The 18,983-nt window shown below is 36.4% G+C and overlaps 1 protein-coding gene across 6 annotated transcripts in view; it reads right to left on the minus strand.

Moving 5' to 3' along the window:
- The window catches only part of ATRX (ATRX chromatin remodeler), a 242,716-nt gene that overhangs the window by 6,243 nt on the left and 217,490 nt on the right, over positions 1-18,983 (minus strand). For all 6 annotated transcript variants that reach the window (XM_082447341.1, XM_082447346.1, XM_082447343.1 and 3 more), the window contains one exon: positions 649-798. In XM_082447341.1, the coding sequence (XP_082303467.1) occupies positions 649-798 (150 nt within the window). The remainder of the gene's footprint in view (positions 1-648; positions 799-18,983) is intronic.

Consider the following 18,983-nt stretch of genomic DNA (forward strand, 5'->3'; position numbering starts at 1 on the left):
CCACAGAATGGGGCAACTCAGAGAATTCTGATGAGACTACTAAAATCACAACGTTAAAGAAGTTTGGTACAATGAGTTAGGAGTTTAAAAAGGATTCAGGCATTAGGATAAGGTTTCCCATATGCTCAGGCATATTGTTGCTCAAGTGGGGGTGGTGTTTAAAACAGATGTGGAACTATTTTAAATAAAGTTGCTGCTGGAGATTGACACTAATGTCTAATAATGGAGTATTTTTGTGTTCTGATAATCAGTCAAAACTTAGATTTCATGGTACACATGCTAAAGCAACATTTACTCCTACCTCCAAACTCTAAGCTCCTATATGTCTGTTACTACTGTGAGGGTGTTGATGGAAGTTAAGTGATGCTAAATATATAGCTTCCCACTGATCTCTCAATTTAGCAAGTGCTAATCAGAAATGAGGTTACTACTCTTTAAGGGGAAAATATTTTCTTCTCTCATCTCCTCCCACTCTATCACCAAAGGTACTGAAAAGCCCATAAACAGACTCTCATACTTCGAGACTCTGTTCCTGAAGATTCACTACATTACTACCTGTTCCAAATGTGACGCTTTTCTTCCCCCATTGTTCTTTTAAATGACTAACATAAAAAAAAAAGAAAAAAAAAAGCATTTCAAATGAACTACCTTCTTCTCTGCTTCATACTCAGCCCAAGCTGCTTTTCTTTCTTCTTCAGTCAACTCTTCTTCTTCTTTGTGGTCCAAAAGAGAATCATGTTCATGATATCCTACAATGTGTTCTTTATGTATTTGAAGAAGTTCTGCAAGTATGGTGTCCTGTTTAGAGGGGTTGAAATAATAATTATTTTCTCCCTCTGGATCGTATCTCCATAGTTCTTTGGTCCACTGTTAGACTAGAAGCTAGAAACTGGCTGCTATACATTTTTCTGATATATATGATAAATTACCTAGAAAACATTCACAATACATGCAACACCAGCCTCTTACGTAAGAATGTTATGTTTATATAGCATGTTTTAGGGGCTCAATTTTTTAATGACTACTTTTCATCTTTCAAGGTTTTTTCCTCCAACTTTTTCTAATTTTTTCATATCATTTTGTTTTGTGCTTTGTTCTGAGTTGATAAAAAAATGCTAACAGAAGTCTGCTTAACTCAGAGATTACACTGAATGAATGACTGTGCTAAAAATCATGGCTACTCCTGTTCATACATGTTTAACAGCTTTATTTGCATAATCACTTTAGCTACCAACCACTATACTAACAAAAACCAAATCTAAATTAATCAAAACAGCTACAGAACAGTTTAACTGGAACACACAATCCTTATATTTCAATTGTAAGAAGGTCAAATATAAATTACACTGTAAGGACCCATGGTTCAAATTTAAACTGATACACACCGTTTATCAATTTATGATCATAGTGTCTTTTTTTAAAGTCATAATGTCTTAAGCCAGTCTTTTAAGGTTAAAAAAACTAAAAGCTTAAAAATTGGGATCATTTATATACTCAGTAAGAACACCAAACTCCTGCTCCGTGTGATTATGATTATGAGAGAGACACACACAAATGGAGATTTGGGGGGCAGGGGGTTAAAGTGAACCATGGGTATGTTACTTGCTAATAAAAAATTAAAATATTCACAAGTTGTTTATTAAGAAATAAAAGATGAAAACCTGGATATATAAAAGGCAAATTAATTCACTTTACAAAAGGATTTTCCATAGCTTCTAACAGCAAGTTTCCTTAGAACACACTTTCTAAATTGAGTGTGAACTTAGTGAAAGAACGTAAATAATATTTGACTGGCCAAAGGAAGGTACAGCGAGGTATATAGCACATTAAATTTAAATTTAATCTGCATCTAATAATGCTTAATGCCTCCATAAGTTTAGCATAGACAAAGCCCACACTTGAAAAGAATTTTGTCTTTACATCTTCAACCATACCTAGAGTATAGCGTCCAACACAGGGCAGGGGCTCAAATATTTGTTAAATAACTCAAGATGAAAAATTCAGCTCATGAGGCCCTAAGTTTTTTTCTGTAAAACAGCAAATGCTGACACCAATTCCAAACATTCTGATATTTGGTATCATGTTAACAAACTTTTTATCTTGCTACCTCAATAAATAATCACTTCATAATTTCACGAAAGAAAAGGAACTGATTTTCTTAATGGATACAGCTGTAATTGAGATTTTATAATTCATTTTGAAGGCATGTGCTATTTCTTTTGTTGAAAACATTAAAAGACCATACAAGCAAGAGGGCTCAAGAAAGTCTACTGGTGGAACACATATATGTTAATAAGTTTAGCTCTTTTAAAATGTTAAGTAAACATTTCTCTCCTGCACCAGTGTAGAAGTCTGCCATCAAAGCTGACTTCTCTGGCCTATGACATATAGAACAGGTTTATCATCACTAGATAGATCTCCAAAGTTCAGAGTTACTGACCAGGCAGGCAGGGAGATAGGGCAGTCTGAATTAAATTCTGTTAAAAGATAATGCTTCCTTAGATGTGTGTCTCCCATGCTTACCCCCCAAGCATGACTCACGAGAGAGGTATGTAATAAAACCAGATAACACTGACTAATATTTTTAGCAAGTGACCATGCCAAGTACAATTAGGAAAGTCAGCTGTTCTACAAAATACCAAATAAATTACAAGGTAGAAATGTTCTATAGATAGTCCCTAATTTTACTTCTGTCTGACAACAGGTGATGTTCTTAACCATAGTCAAAAATCACTTCATTTCTCTAAGACAGCAACCTAAGGGAAAGACCAGGAGAACTGTGTGCTAGGAACTGAATTTATTTTTCAGCTGTGTGGTTTCTCTGTAATACTGGATAATAACTTAATCTAGTTGTGACTATAAGTTAAACATGGATGAAATATTCTACCATCACATATGTAACAGGATGAGATAAGAATAGCAGGAATAAATGAAATACCCAATTCTTTGGAAATAAACACTATGTCAATCAAGTGTAACGTTTATTTCTCAATTATAAATACCACGATCCATACATTAACTACTTTTTATGGTTAGAGAAAAAGCCTTTCCAGAAATGCATGTATGCAATGTGCATACATGCACATACATACACAGAAACACACCCATATACACCCTTTTAAAAAGTGTCTGTGATTTCAGGGAGCTTTATCAAGTTAGTCCTTAGCATCCTGTAATTTCAAAGTCCAAACTTATCATCTTGAAATTGGTAGAAACTGATGTCCAGAGAGGCAAAGTAACCTTTTTCCAATCACAGAGCTAAGGACTAGCTGGGACTAGAAGATAAATTTCCTGACTCCTATCCAGTGATCATTCTATCACACTGTAAAGAATGACTGTTTTCTTGAGGTATAGTGCCTCCATTTCCCAGATCTATTCTCTTAAAAAAAGAAAATTCCCTAAAGGATTCCAGGGGAAGGAAAAACTTAAGTAGGTCTATTTTTTCTCACTTTTTAACACTTTTGTTCTTTCTGAAGTTTTTAAAAACAAGTATGTGTTAATTTTTTAATAAAAGAAAATATAAAAACTGAAACAAACACAATTCTTAGACAAAAACTTGTGAAAGGCCAGTTCATGCTTAGCCTGAACCTGACATGAACTATTTTTACCATTTTCATCTTTAGGAGATATTCATTTCAGGAAATCCCATTCTAAAACCTTTAAATATCTTCTCCCCACCAATTCCAGATTTAAGATCTATGCTATCAAGTCAAACATGATTGCCTAATTTTAAGGTCAGATTATGATAGAGGTTCAGTTTCTGCCCGTGCAATAACTTTCATTTTTACCCACAGTCAACTAAAATGTCAACAAGTCAGAGGAAAAGTGCATGTGACTTAGTTTTTTATCATTAAAAAATTTTGGACCCTTTTCCTAAAACATTACCTCCCTGCTAACATCAAGACAAAAAATCAATCATATTGCTTCTACTGGCTACAGCACTCCCTTCTTTTCAAAGAATTTTTAAAAATTTTAATGGAAACGATGTTAATATCTATTATAAAAACTAGAGATAACTACTGGTAACATTTGTTGTATATCTCTCCACACATTTACACTTAACACACGTGTGTGCACACATTTTCACATAAAAATGGGATTGTACTATATTTAAAACCTACTTTTCTGCCTTAATATCTTTCCATGAACATTATTTTACATTAAATACAAACTTTCATTGTTTTTAATGGCTGCAAGGTGTGTACATTATATAGATACACTTTATCATCTATTTAATTATTCTCTTCAGAGTTTATCAAGACATTTATGCCACTTCTAGTTTTTAATTATTACCAAATCTTCAATGAAATAGGTTAATGGATAAATTTTAGGGACTTCCCTGGTGGCACAGTGGTTAAGAATCTGCCTGCCAATGCAGGGGACACAGGTTCAAGCCCTGGTCCAGGAAGATCCCACATGCCGCGGAGCAACTAAGCCCGTGCGCCACAACTACTGACCCTACGCTCTACAGCCCACGAACCACAACTACTGAAGCCCGCGCGCCTAGAGCCCGTGCTCCACGACAAGAGAAGGCACCACAGAAAGAAGCCCGTGCATTGCAACGAAGAGTAGCCTCCGCTCACCGCAACTAGAGAAAATCCCGCCACAGCAGCAAAGACCCAATGCAGCCAAAAATAAATTAATTAATTTTAAAAACTTTAATGTATTATTATACGTTCATACAATAATATGCCGACAATACTCAAGGACTCAGACGAGTATGTTTACCACTATCTTCATTTTAACAAAGAAAAGACATTACATAAAAGTTAACTGACTTTTATAGGAACAAGATTCATTTATACATTTCAGAAGCATGAAAGCAGAAATCTTTCTTTCTTCCAGAGTGTTGTGTAAGACACAAATAACAGAAAGAAGATACAGGATTTCTGATACAAACTGTTTCTACATCTTTCCCATTTAAATTAATTGCAGCATACTGTCAATACAAGAAACATGATGAGATTAAGAGGGCAAAAAAGTATTTGTAACAAGATCTTCAGAATATTTCTTTGGGAAAAAGTTTTGCAAAGTCTAGAGCAAGTTATAAAAGTTATTAAAGAAAAATTTCATCCCAATATACAATATAATCGTGGAGAGGTTTTTTGTTTTATCCCCTTGAAGCATGCATTTATATTAGTTGCTATAGTAACACTATTATTGAAAACAATACTGGAACAGAATCTATAATCACTAGGCCAACAGTCATCAAAATGAGGTTTAAATTACATCCAAATGTGTACCTTTACTTTTCTTTGTCTAAACTTTATTTTTCCTTAAATAAGTGAAAAAGCTTACAAGCTGGGAAAAGCATGGTCTATATTCTAGCTAACAACCTAAATTAGTTTGAGCTTCAAAATGACTAGTTCAATTAATAAAATAAAATTAATGATAAACTACAAGTTTAAGTTAATTTATTTAGAAGTTTAAAGTATTTGGCAAGCTGACAAAAATTTCCGTTTAATTAATTCTGAAATTCAACCTTGAAAATAAAATTTTTAAAAAACAATCAAGACTTTGCCTAGAGGTGGGGGCAGGGGTTTGCCATATTTCAAAATATTTTGCTTGCCATCACTTTGAATTTGAGTTTCATAATATCTGGAAATAAAATGTCACTAGAATACTTAAGTGCCACAGGACCCACTCAAAAAGCTATGAAAAAAATTCCTTTTATTACTTAAATAAGTCTAGATTCTTAATAAAGAAACAATATTCCTGGTCAAAAAAGTTTCTACTTTCAAATTTAAAGCCTCTTTCTTCCCAAACTACACAAGAAAAAAATGCAACATATTTGATAAGTAACTAGAGAGCTATTGAATGAAGTTCACATACCACCTCATATCAGATTTTTAGGTCAAGAGCACATAACCCTTGCCAAAGAGCATTTATAAATATATCCAGATTCTCAAATTGTAGGTATGAATAAGATAGTGACAACTATAGAACTTGTAACTTTCAAGGAAAGAAAAGGCAGGCCTGCCAAACTGACACTGGTGGAGGGTAAAAGCCAGAATCTCCTTTGATAAAAATGTTTTATACTCAATTTAACATTTAAAGAACTAGATACTATATTTAGCATTTAACCTTTAAAAACTGGTGATCCATTACAATTCTTATACATGACATATGCCATTCACTGCGAGGTAAAGAGTGTCACTCTGTATTTTATATGACTGTAGTGACTTTCTAGAGGTTGCAGCTTTCCAAGTAGAGCCTGAATTCAACTCAATTCTTATGCTATACAATCTGGAGTTCACATCATCTCTTTAATTTATTAACACTGTTACATCCTCTAACTCAACCATAGGTGTGCTCTAAAAAATATATGAAAATAAGAGGGAAAGCCGTTATTTAGCAATTCAAATTACATTTAAAGAAAGAAAACATCAGGGACTTCCCTGGTGGTCCAGTGGCTAAGACTCCACGCTCCCAATGCAGGGGGCCTGGGTTCGATTCCTGGTCAGGGAACTAGATCCTACATGCTGCAACTAGGAGTCCGCATGCTGCAACTAAAGATCCCGTGTGCCGCAACTAAGACCCGACCTGGTGCAGCCAAATAAGTAATAAAGTAAATAAATAAATGAATGTTTAAAAAAAAAGTATGATTGATAAAAAAGAGAAAGAAAACATTAAAATATAAAATGGTTTAAAAAATGACATAAATAAGGCCACCTAATGATTCTTATATTGACCAAATCTCTCCCACAATTTATATTCCTTGAAGGGTCCAAAGTAATAAATTTGATGTAAAAAGCTCAGTCATGAAAACATTAGTAATTGAAGAGACAGAAGTGAGACGAAGTGAGACATTCACCTACTTAATTCCCCTAAAAGCATCACAGCTTCAATTTTCCACTGTCCCTATTCCTGGAAGTGTTACAAGACATATTTGAACCAGCCAACCTCAGTTACACACTTTAGGATATTAATACACAGATACTGTGGCACTCAAGTACCTATACTAATTCAGAATCACTGTCACTTCAACATATTAGTTATGTCCTCTGAACTCCCCTAAATGAAAATGGAAAAAACTGAAAGGACATATAGCCATGCTTACCATGTTTCTCTTGACAACAATTTTATGTATGACCAGACTGCTTGAAATATAAACATCAGTATAATTTTGTGGGAATCAACTGATTTGATAACAAAAGAAGACCTGTGCCAGCCTTTTGAATTTCAGAGGAAAGTTTACTGGCAGAATTTAAATGAAAGAATATATATACATATATATATTAAAATCACAGTGGTTAAAATCACAGGCTCTAGAGTACTGCTCCAACAGTACTCTGGGCAATGATGGAAATGTTGAGTCTGCACTATCCAATATGGTAGCTACTGAGCACTTGAAATGTGACTAGTGTGACTGATGAACTAAAACTTTAATTTATTTAAATGTAAATAGCCACATGTAGCTAGTGGCTCTTGTACTGAGCAGTGCAGATCTAGAGTCTTACTGGGTTTAAATCCTAGCTCTAACACTTATTAGTCCTATGTCCTTGAGCAAGTTATCTCTCTGGATCTAAGTTTCCTGGTCTGCAAAATGGGCCTAATAAGTATCTACTTCACAGGATTACTATGGAGACTAAATATTACACAGGAAGTATTTAGCAAAGTGCCTGGTTTACCAATGACCTTTGCATTGCTAAATCTAATGGTCACTTCTCAGACCTGATCCAATCCATCTACCAGTAACATCTAACAGCATTTAATCACTTTCTTCACCAAAATATTTTCTTCTCTTGGACAGCTAACTGGGACCAAGAAAAGACTCTACTAGGTGTTAATTTACCACTTACTCTTACTTCCAACACCTTTTCTAAAGGTCTAAAGCAGACCCTCACTTTAAAAAACAATGTATTCCCATACAGAGAGAGTAGTTTTTACACCTTAACCAAGTCTTCCTATTGAAAAATTCATAAGACAAATTTGACAGGACAAATTATCTGATATCAGAATTGTCCTAGAAAATTCTAGATATATGGCCATCATAATTATAGAAGGACCAATAAGTTATTACTTGTCCTGAGAATGTACGTATTTAAAAAAAATTTTAGCTGATGCTCAAAGGATACCTCTCATTACCTAAAATGAAAGCATGATAAGCCAAAGCAATTTATATATGTGAAGATCAATTTGTTGCTCTTATTGGGTTGACCAAAAAGTTCCTTCGGTTTTTAAGTAAAAATAAAAGACATATTTTTCATTTTCACCAAGAACTCTATTGAACAACATAGTCACCGTTTTGTTCCACTACCTTCTGCCATTTTTCAGGCAACTTCATAACTCCATCTTCCCAAAACTTTCTGTCTTTTGAGCAAAGAACTGTTCCACATGCCTTTTACAGTCTTCCAGGGAATTGACATTTTTTTCCATTATGAGAATTTTGTAAAGACTGAAATAAATGGAAATCCGAAGGTGCAACGTCTGGTGAATACAGCAGGTGAATCAGAACTTCTCAGCCAAGCTGTAAAAGTTTTTGCCTGGTCATCAAAAAAACATGCTGTCTTGCGTTATCCTGATAGAAGATTATACGTTTTCTGTTGACTAATTCCAGATGCTTTTCATCAAGTGCTGTTTTCAGTTGGTCTAACTGGGAGCAGTACTTGTTGGAATGAATCGTTTGGTTTGCCGGAAGGAGCTCATAATAGAGGACTATCTTCCAATTCCACCATATACACAACATCACCTTCTCTGGATGAAGACGGGTCTTTGGTGTGGTTGGTGGTGGTTCATTTTGCTTGCCCCATGATCTCTTCCGTTCCACATTATTGTACAGTATTTACTTTTCATTGCTCATCACAATTTGTTTTAAAAATGGAACGTTTTCATTATGTTTAAGTAGAGAATCGCACACAAAAATATGGTCAAGCAAGTTTTTTTCACTTAACTTATGTGGAACCCAAACATCAAAGCAATTAACATAACCAAGCTGGTGCAAATGATTTTCAACGCTTGATTTGGACATTTTGAGTATGTCAGCTATCTCCCATATGGTATAACATTGATTGTTCTCAATTAATGTCGCAATTTGATCGCTATCAACGTCAACTGGTCTACTCGACCGTGGAGCATCGTCCAGCGAGAAATCTACAGCACGAAATTTCACAAACCACTTCTGACATGTTCGATCAGTCACAGCACCTTCTCCATACACTACACAAATCTTTTTTGCGTTTCAGTTGCGTTTTTACCTTTCTTGAAATATTAAAGCATAATATGCTGAAAATGTTGCTATTTTTCTTCCATCTTCAATATTAAAATGGCTACACAGGGACTCCCCTGGTGGCGCAGTGGTTAAGAATCCACCTGCCAATGCAAGGGACATGGGTTCGAGCCCTGGTCTGGGAAGATCCCACATGCTGCAGAGCAACTAAGCCCGTGCGCCACAACTACTGAGCCTGCACTCTAGAGCCCGTGAGCCACAAACACTGAGCCCACACATCACAACTACTGAAGCCTGCATGCTCTAGGGTCCGCATGCCGCAACTACTGAAGCCCGCGCGCCTAGAGCCCATGCTCTGCAACAAGAGAAGCCACTGCAATGAGAAGCCCGCACACCGCAATGAAGAGGAGCCCCCGCTTGCCACAGCTAGAGAAAGCCCACATGCAGCAGCGAAGAGCCAACACAGCCAAAAACAAATAAAATTTTAAAAATAAATAAATTAAAACCAAAAACCCCAAAACAAAACAAAAAAACAAAAACAAAAAAATGGCTACACAAAAATTCACCAATTTTGATAAGTTTTTTTTAAATGTGAGCTGATATGACAGCTGTCACTATACAATCTAACAAAATTGTTTCAAATGAAGTTAAAGACAACTAAGCACTACTAGAGCCATCTTATGGAAAAAAACCTAATGAACCTTTTGGCACACCCAATATTTTACCAGAGACTGAAGCACAAAGAGCAGTAGAATTAGTAAAATTTTTTGTCTATGTAAAGATAAAGTGCCTTGTTTGACTTTTTTCCCCTTCTCTCTTTTAAAGAATTTTTATCTTATTATATTTAATTGAGGTATAGCTGATATACAATATAAGTTTCAAGTGTGCAACATAGCGATTCACAATTTTTAAAGGTTATACTCCACTTTTACTTATTATAAAATATTGGCTATATTCTCTGTACTATACAATATATCCTTGTAGCTTTTTTATTTTATACATAGTAGTTTGTACCTCTTAATCCCCTACCCTTATCTTGCTCCTCCCCACTTCCCTCTCCCCACTGGTAACCACTAGTTGGTTCTGTATATCTGTGAGTCTGTTTCTTTTTTGTTATATTCACTAGTTTGTTGTATTTTTTAGACTCCACATATAAGTGGCATCATACAGTATTTGTCTTTCTCTGGCTGACTTATTTCACTAAGCATAATATCCTCCAAGTCCATCCATGTTGCTGCAAATGGCAAAATTTCATTCTTTTTTATGGCTGAGTAGTTTTCCATTGTGCATATATTACCACATCTCCTTTATCCATTCACCTGTCGAAGGACACTTAGGTTGCTTCCATATCTTGGCTATTGTAAGTAATGCTGCTATGAACATTGGGGTGCACGTATCTTTTTTTTTTTTTTTTATAAATTTATTTATTTTTGGCTGTGTTGGGTCTTCGTTTCTGTGCAAGGGCTTTCTCCAGCTGTGGCAAGCGGGGGCCACTCTTCATCGTGGTGTGCGGGCCTCTCACTGTCGTGGCCTCTCCCGTTGCGGAGCACAGGCTCCAGCCGCGCAGGCTCAGTAGTTGTGGCTCACGGGCCTAGTTGCTCCGTGGCATGTGGGATCTTCCCAGACCAGGGCTTGAACCTGTGTCCCCTGCACTGGCAGGCAGGTTCTCAACCACTGCGCCACCAGGGAAGTTCCGCACATATCTTTTTGAATTAGTATTTTCATTTTTTTCAGATATACACCCAGAAGTAGAATTGCTGGGTCATATGGTAGTTCTATTTTTAGTTTTCTGAGAAACCTTTTTTGGAATTCTAACTTTGCTCCTTAATAATTGGGTAATCTCTCAGAACCAATTCCCTTACTACAAAGGGGTAATACCACCTGTAACTAATAGGACTATTGTAAGGATTAAAAGAGATAATGTATTTAAAAGGAACATAGCACAAGCACTTGATATTTATTACTCCTTTTTCCATATAACCTGCCTTCTCCTGTTTTTTAAAGAATATTAATCTCTTTTTACACATCATCTACAAAACATCCTTGCCACAGATATCTGCCATAAGTCTAATCAAACTTTTGGATCGAATTTCCAGTTTAGAGAATGTATAAGATATAGAAATTCAAATTCACCACCAGGAAATAAACAAATCCAGAATGAAGGGAGGGGAGGTGACTGCACTAAATTAAAAGAAATATATGGAGAGACGCAACAACCAAATGCAGTGTGTGCACCTTGAGTGGATCTGGTTTCAACAAAGAAACTGTAAGAAACTTTTTGAGACAAGTGGGATAATTTGAATATTAATATGGATGTGGTATTAGATGCTGTTAGGAAATTAAGAAGTTATTAATTTTATGGTATTGTGGTTATGTAAGAAATGTCTATAATTTAGAGATTTATATTCAAATAGTTACAATTGAAATATCATATTCTTATAATTTAAATATTTCAGAAAAATAGAGGCAAATATGGCACAATATTAACAATTACTAAATCTAGGTGATGGGTACATGAGTATACATCATATTCTTCTGGTTTGAAAATTTTACAATAGGAAAAAATTTTTTAATAACCTTTTATTAAACATACTGTCTTTATGATAAGGGAAACAGACAACACAAGACTACGTGGCAGAATTCTGAGACAGACCAAAGTCTAAAACATGGGTCCATACCCTTTTTAGCCCAAGTTAGCTCTCTATTTTAGCAAATCAAAACAGTTTTCTTAAGCTGGAGTCTGAATCCAAGTCACCTATATACAGATTTTTTAAAATGCTAAACTGGGACTCCCCTGGTGGTGCACTGGTTAAGAATTCACCTGCCAATGCAGGGGACACGGGTTCAATCCCTGGTCTGGGAAGATCCCACATGATGCAGAGCAACTAAGCCCATGTGCCACAACTACTAAGCCCATGCGCCGCAACTACTGAAGCCCGCGTGCTGAAACTACTGAAGCTCGCGCGCCTAGAGCCCATGCTATGCAACAAAAGAAGCCACAGCAACGAGAAGCCTGCACACCTCAACAAAGAGTAGCCCCCACTCGCCGCAGCTAGAGAAAGCCCATGCACAGCAATGAAGACCCAACACAGCCAAAAATAATTAAAGCTAAAAAAAAAGACGGCTAAAACACTGTCATATAAAATAATGAGGAGGAGACCTTCAAGATGGTGGAGGAGTAAGATGTGGCGATCACCTTCCTCCACACAAATACATCAGAAATATATCGACATGTGGAACAACTTCTACAGAACACCTACTGAAAACTGGCAGAAGACCTCAGACTTCCCGAAAGATATATATATTTTTTTCCTTTTGCTCTATTTTTGAGTGTGTATGTGCATGCTTCTTTGTGTGATTTTGTCTGTACAGCTTTGTTTTTACCATTTGTCCAAGGGGTCTGTCTGTCCGTTTGTTTTTTTTTTAGTATAGTTTTTTTTTTTTTAAAGATTTATTGATTTATTGATTGATTGATTGCTATGTTGGGTCTTCGTTTCTGTGCTAGGGCTTTCTCTAGTTGCGGCAAGTGGGGACCACTCTTCATCGCAGTGCGTGGGCCTCTCTCTATCGTGGCCTCTCTTGTTGTGGAGCACAGGCTCCAGACGCGCAGGCTCAGCAGTTGTGGCTCACGGGCCCAGTTGCCCCGTGGCATGTGGGATCTTCCCAGACCAGGGCTCGAACCTGTGTCCCCTGCATTAGCAGGCAGATTCTCAACCACTGCGCCACCAGGGAAGCCCTTTAGTATAGTTTTTAGCGCTTGTTAGCATTGGTGGATTTGTTTATTGGTTTGGTTGCTCTCTTCTTTCTTTGTCTTTTCTTTTTTTGAATTACTTTTTACGTTTTTTAAATTTTTAATAATTTTTTATTTTAATAACTTTACTTCTTTTTATTTGATTCTTTCTTTCTTCCTTTCTTTCTTTCTCCCTGTTCCTCTGAGCCATGTGGCTGACAGGGTCTTGGTGCTCCAGAGGGGTGTCAGGCCTGTGCCTCTGAGGTGCGAGAGCCGAGTTCAGGACATTGGTACACCAGAGACTCATCTCCAAGTAATATGAAACGGCGAAAGCTCTCCCAGAGATCTCCATCTCAACGCTAAGACTCAGCTTCACTCAAAAACCAACAAGTTACAGTGCTGGGCACCCTATGCCAAACAACTAACAAGACAGGAACACAACCCCATCCATTAGCAGACAGGCTGCCTAAAATCATAATAAGGCCACAGACACCCCAAAACACACCACCAGACGTGAACCTGACCACCAGAAAGACAAGATCCAGCCTCATCCACCAGAACACAGGCACTACTCCCCTCCACCAGAAAGCCTACACAACCCACTGAACCAACCTTAGCTACTGGGGGCAGACACCAAAAACAACGGGAACTATGAACTTGCAGCCTGTGAAAAGGAGACCCCAAACACAGTAAGTTAAGCAAAATGAGAAGACAGAGAAACACACAGCAGATGAAGGAGCAAGGTAAAAACCCACCACACCAAACAAATGAAGAGGAAACAGGCAGTCTACCTGAAAAAGAATTCAGAATAATGATAGTAAAGGTGATCCAAAATCTTGGAAATAGAATGGAGAAAATACAAGAAACATTTAACAAGGACCTAGAAGAACTAAAGAGCAAACAAACAATGATGAACAACACAATAAATGAAATTAAAAATTCTCTAGAAGGAATCAACAGCAGAATACCTGAGGCAGAAGAATGGATAAGTGACCTGGAAGATAAAATAGTGGAAATAACTACTGCAGAGCAGAATAAAGAAAAAAGAATGAAAAGAATTGAGACAGTCTCAGAGACCTCTGGGACAATATTAAACACATCAGCATTCAAATTATAGTGGTCCCAGAAGAAGAAGAGAAAAAGAAAGGGACTGAGAAAATATTTGAAGAGATTAGAGTTGAAAACTTCCCTAAAAGGGAAAGGAAATAGTCAATCAAGTCCAGAAAGTGCAGGGAGTCCCATACAGGATAAATCCTAGAAGAAACACGCCAAGACACATATTAATCAAACTATCAAAAATTAAATACAAAGAAAATATATTAAAAGGAGCAAACGAAAAACAACAAATAACATACAAGGGAATGCCCATAAGGTTAACAGCTGATCTTTCAGCAGAAACTCTGCAAGCCAGAAGGGAGTGGCAAGACATACTTAAAGTGATGAAAGAGAAAAATCTACAACCAAGATTACTCTACCCAGCAAGGATCTCATTCAGACTAGACTGAGAAATTAAAATCTTTACAGACAAGGAAAAGCTAAGAGAATACAGCACCACCAAACCAGCTTTACAACAAATGCTAAAGGAACTTCTCTAGGCAGGAAACACAAGAGGAGAAAAAGACCTACAATAACAAACCCAAAACAATTAAGAAAATGGTAATAGGAACATACATATTGATAATTACTTTAAATGTAAATGGATTAAAGGCTCCAACCAAAAGACACAGACTGGCTCAATGGATACACAAACAAGACCCGTATACATGCTGTCTACAAGAGACCCACTTCAGACCTAGGGACACATACAGACTGAAAGTGAGGGGATGGAAAAAGATATTCCATGCAAATGGAAATCAAAAGAAAGCTGGAGTAGCAATTCTCATATCAGAAAAAATAGACTTTAAAATAAAGACTACTACAAGAGACAAAGAAGGACACTACATAATGATCAAGGGATCAATCCAAGAAGAAGATATAACAATAGTAAATATTTATGCACCCAACATAGGAGCATCTCAATACATAAGGCAAATACTAACAGCCATAAAAGGGGAAATCGACAGTAACACAATCATAGTAGGGGACTTTAACACCCCACTTTCACCAATGGACAGATCATCCAAAATGAAAATAAACAAGGAAACACAAGCTTTAAGTGATACATTAAAGAAAATGGACTTAACTAATATTTAGAGGACATTCCAACCAAAAACAACAGAATACACTTTCTTCTCATGTGCACATGGAACATTCTCCAGGATAGATCATATCTTCGGTCACAAATCAAGTCTTGGTAAATTTAAGAAAACTGAAATCGTATCAAGTATCTTTTCCGACCACAATGCTATGAGCCTAGATATCAATTACATGAAAAAATCTGTAAGAAATACAAACACATTCAGGCTAAACAATACAGTACTTAATAACCAAGAGATCACTAAAGAAATCAAAGAGGAAATCAAAAAATACCTAGAAACAAATGACAATGAAAACACGATGACCCAACAAATATGGGATGCAGCAAAAGCAGTTCTAAGAGGGAAGTTTATAGCAATACAATCCTACCTCAAGAAACAAGAAACAGCTCAAATAAACAACCTAAGCTTACACCTAAAGCAATTAGAGAAAGAAGAATAAAAAAAACCCCAAAGTTAGCAGAAGGAAGGAAATTATAAAGTCAGATCACAAACTAAAAATAAATGAAGGAAACGATAGCAAAGATCAATAAAACTAAAAACTGGTTCTTTGAGAAGATAAACAAAATTGACAAACTATTAGACAGACTCATCAAGAAAAAAAGGGAGATGACTCAAATCAATAGAATTAGAAATGAAAAAGGAGAAGTCACAACAGACGATGCAGAAATAACAAAGGATCATGAGAGATTACTACAAGCAACTATATGCCAATAAAATGGACAAACTGGAAGAAACGGACAAATTCTTAGAAAAGCAGAACCGTCCAAGACTGAACCAGGAAGAAATAGAAAATATAAACAGACCAATCACAAGCACTGAAATTGAGACTGTGATTAAAACTCCTCCAACAAACAAAAGCCAGACGGCTTCACGGGTGAATTCTACCAAACATTTAGAGAAGAGCTAACACCTATCCTTCTCAAATTCTTCCAAAATATAGCAGAGGGAGGAACACTCCCACACTCATTCTACGAGGCCACCATTACCCTGATACCAAAACCAGACAAAGATGTCACAAAGAAAGAAGACTACAGGCTAATATCACTGATGAACATAGATGCAAAAATCTTCAACAAAATACTAGCAAACGGAATCCAACAGCACATTAAAAGGATCATACACCATGATCAAGTGGGGTTTAACCCCTAAGTGCAAGGATTCTTCAGTATACACAAATCAATCATTGTGATACACCATATTAACAAACTGAAGGATAAAAACCATATGATCATCTCAATAGATGCAGAAAAAGCTTTCGACAAAATTTAACACCCATTTATGATAAAAACTCTCCAGAAAGCAGGCACAGAGGGAACTTACCTCAACATAATAAAGGCCATATGTGACAAACCCACAGCCAACATCGTCCTCAATGGTGAAAAACCGAAACCATTTCCTCTAAGATATGGAACAAGACAAGGTTGCCCACTCTCACCACTATTATTCAACATAGTTCTGGATGTTTTAGCCATGGCAATTAGAGAAGAAAAAGAAATAAAAGAAATCCAAATCGGAAAAGAAGAAGTAAAGCTGTCACTGTTTGCAGATGACATGATACTACACATAGAGAAACCTAAAGACTCTACCAGAAAACTAGTAGAGCTAATCAATGAATTTGGTAAAGTAGCAGGATACAAAATTAATGCACAAAAAAATCTCCTGCATTCCTATACACTAATGATGAAAAATCTGAAAGAGAAATTAAGCAAACACTCCCATATACCACTGCAAGAAAAAGAATAAAAAACCTAGGAATAAACCTACCTAAGGAGAAAAAAGACCTGCATGCAGAAAACTATAAGACACTGATGAAAGAAATTAAAGATGATACAAACAGATGGACAGATATACCATGTTCTTGGATTGGAAGAATCAATATTGTGAAAATGACTATACTACCCAAAGCAGTCTACAGATTCAATGCAATCCCTATCAAACTACTAATGGCATTTTTCACAGAACTACAACAAAAAATTTCACAATTTGTTTGGAAACACAAAAAAACCCAAATAGTGAAAGCGATCTTGAGAAAGAAAAACGGAGCTGGAGGAATCAGGCTTCCTGACTTCAGGCTACACTACAAAGCTACAGTAATCACGACAGTATGGTACTGGCACAAAAACAGGAATATAGATCAATGGAACAGGATAGAAAGCCCAGACGTAAACCCACGTACATACGGTCACCTTATTTTTGATAAAAGAGGCAAGAATATACAATGAAGAAAGACAGCCTCTTCAATAAATGGTGCTGGGAAAACTGGACAGCTACATGGAAAAGAATGAAATTAGAACATTCCCCAATACCATACACAAAAATAAACTCAAAATGGATTAAAGACCTAAATGTAAGGCAAGACAGTATAAAAGTCTTAGAGGTAAACATAGGCAGAACACTCTATGACATATATCACAGCAAGATCCTTTTTGACCCACATCCTAGACAAATGGAAATAAAACAAAAATAAACAAATGGGATGTAATGAACTTAAAAGCTTTTGCACAGCAAAGGAAACCATAAACAAGACGAAAAGACAACCTGCTGAATGGGAGAAAATATTTGCAAACAAAGCAACTGACAAAGGACTAATCTCCAAAATTTACAAGCAGCTCATGGAGCTCAATATCAAAAAAACAAACAACCCAATCCAAAAATGGGCAGAAGACCTAAACAGACATTTCTCCAAAGAAGATATACAGATTGCTAACAAACACATGAAAGGATGCTCAACATCATTAATCATTAGAGAAATGCAAATCAAAACTATAATGAGGTATCACCTCACACCCGTCAGAATGGCCATCATCAAAAAGATCTACAAACAATAAATGCTGGAAAGGGTGTGAAGAAAAGGGAACCCTCTTGCACTGTTGGTGGGAATGTAAATTGATACAGCCACTATGGTGAATAGTATGGAGGTTCCTTAAAAAACCAAAATAGAACTACCATACGACCCAGCAATCCCACTATTGGGCATATACCCTTAGAAAACTATAATTCAAAAAGAGTCATGTATCACAATGTTTATTGCAGCAATATTTACAATAGCCAGGAGATGGAAGCAATCTAGTTGTCCATTGACAGATGAATGGATAAAGACGATATGGCACATATATATAATGGAATATTACACAGCCATAAAAAGAAACGAAACTGAGTTATTTGTAGTGAGGTGGAATGGCTAGAGACTGTCATACAGAGTGAAGTAAGTCAGAAAGAGAAAAATCAATACTGTACGCTAACACATATATATGGAATCTTAAAAAAAAAATGGTTCTGAAGAACCTAGGGGCAGGACAGGAATAAAGACACAGACATAGAGAATGGATTTGAGGACACAGGGAGGGGGAAGGGTAAGCTGGGACGAAGTGAGAAAGTGGCATGGACTTATATACACTACCAAACGTAAAATAGATAGCTAGTGGGAAGCAGCCACATAGCACAGGGAGATCAGCTCGGTGCTTTGTGACCACCTAGAGGGGTGGGATAGGGAGGGTTGGGAGGGAGACACAAGAGGGAGGAGATATGGGGATATATGTATATGTATAGCTGATTCACTTTGTTATAAAGCAGAAACTAACACACCATTGTAAAGCAATTATACTCCAATAAAGATGTTAAAAATAAATAAATAAATAAATAAAATAATGATAATAAAAAGAACATTTTTTTAAAAACGCTAAACTGAATGCATAAATGCATGGTGACACTGTTCTAAGAACTTCAAATGAAATATCAAATTTGTCATAATAACTGTATGTAGTACATACTATTTTTAACCCCCATGTTACTGATGAGATCTCTAAGATCGTGAATCAGCATGGGTTGCTGGTCCCCCCTCTGAAAATCAACCTGCAGAAAAAACTACAGAAGGGAAAAGGAAACA

Source organism: Balaenoptera physalus (assembly GCF_965194825.1).
Source record: "Balaenoptera physalus genome assembly, chromosome: X".
Lineage (NCBI taxonomy): Eukaryota > Metazoa > Chordata > Mammalia > Artiodactyla > Balaenopteridae > Balaenoptera > Balaenoptera physalus.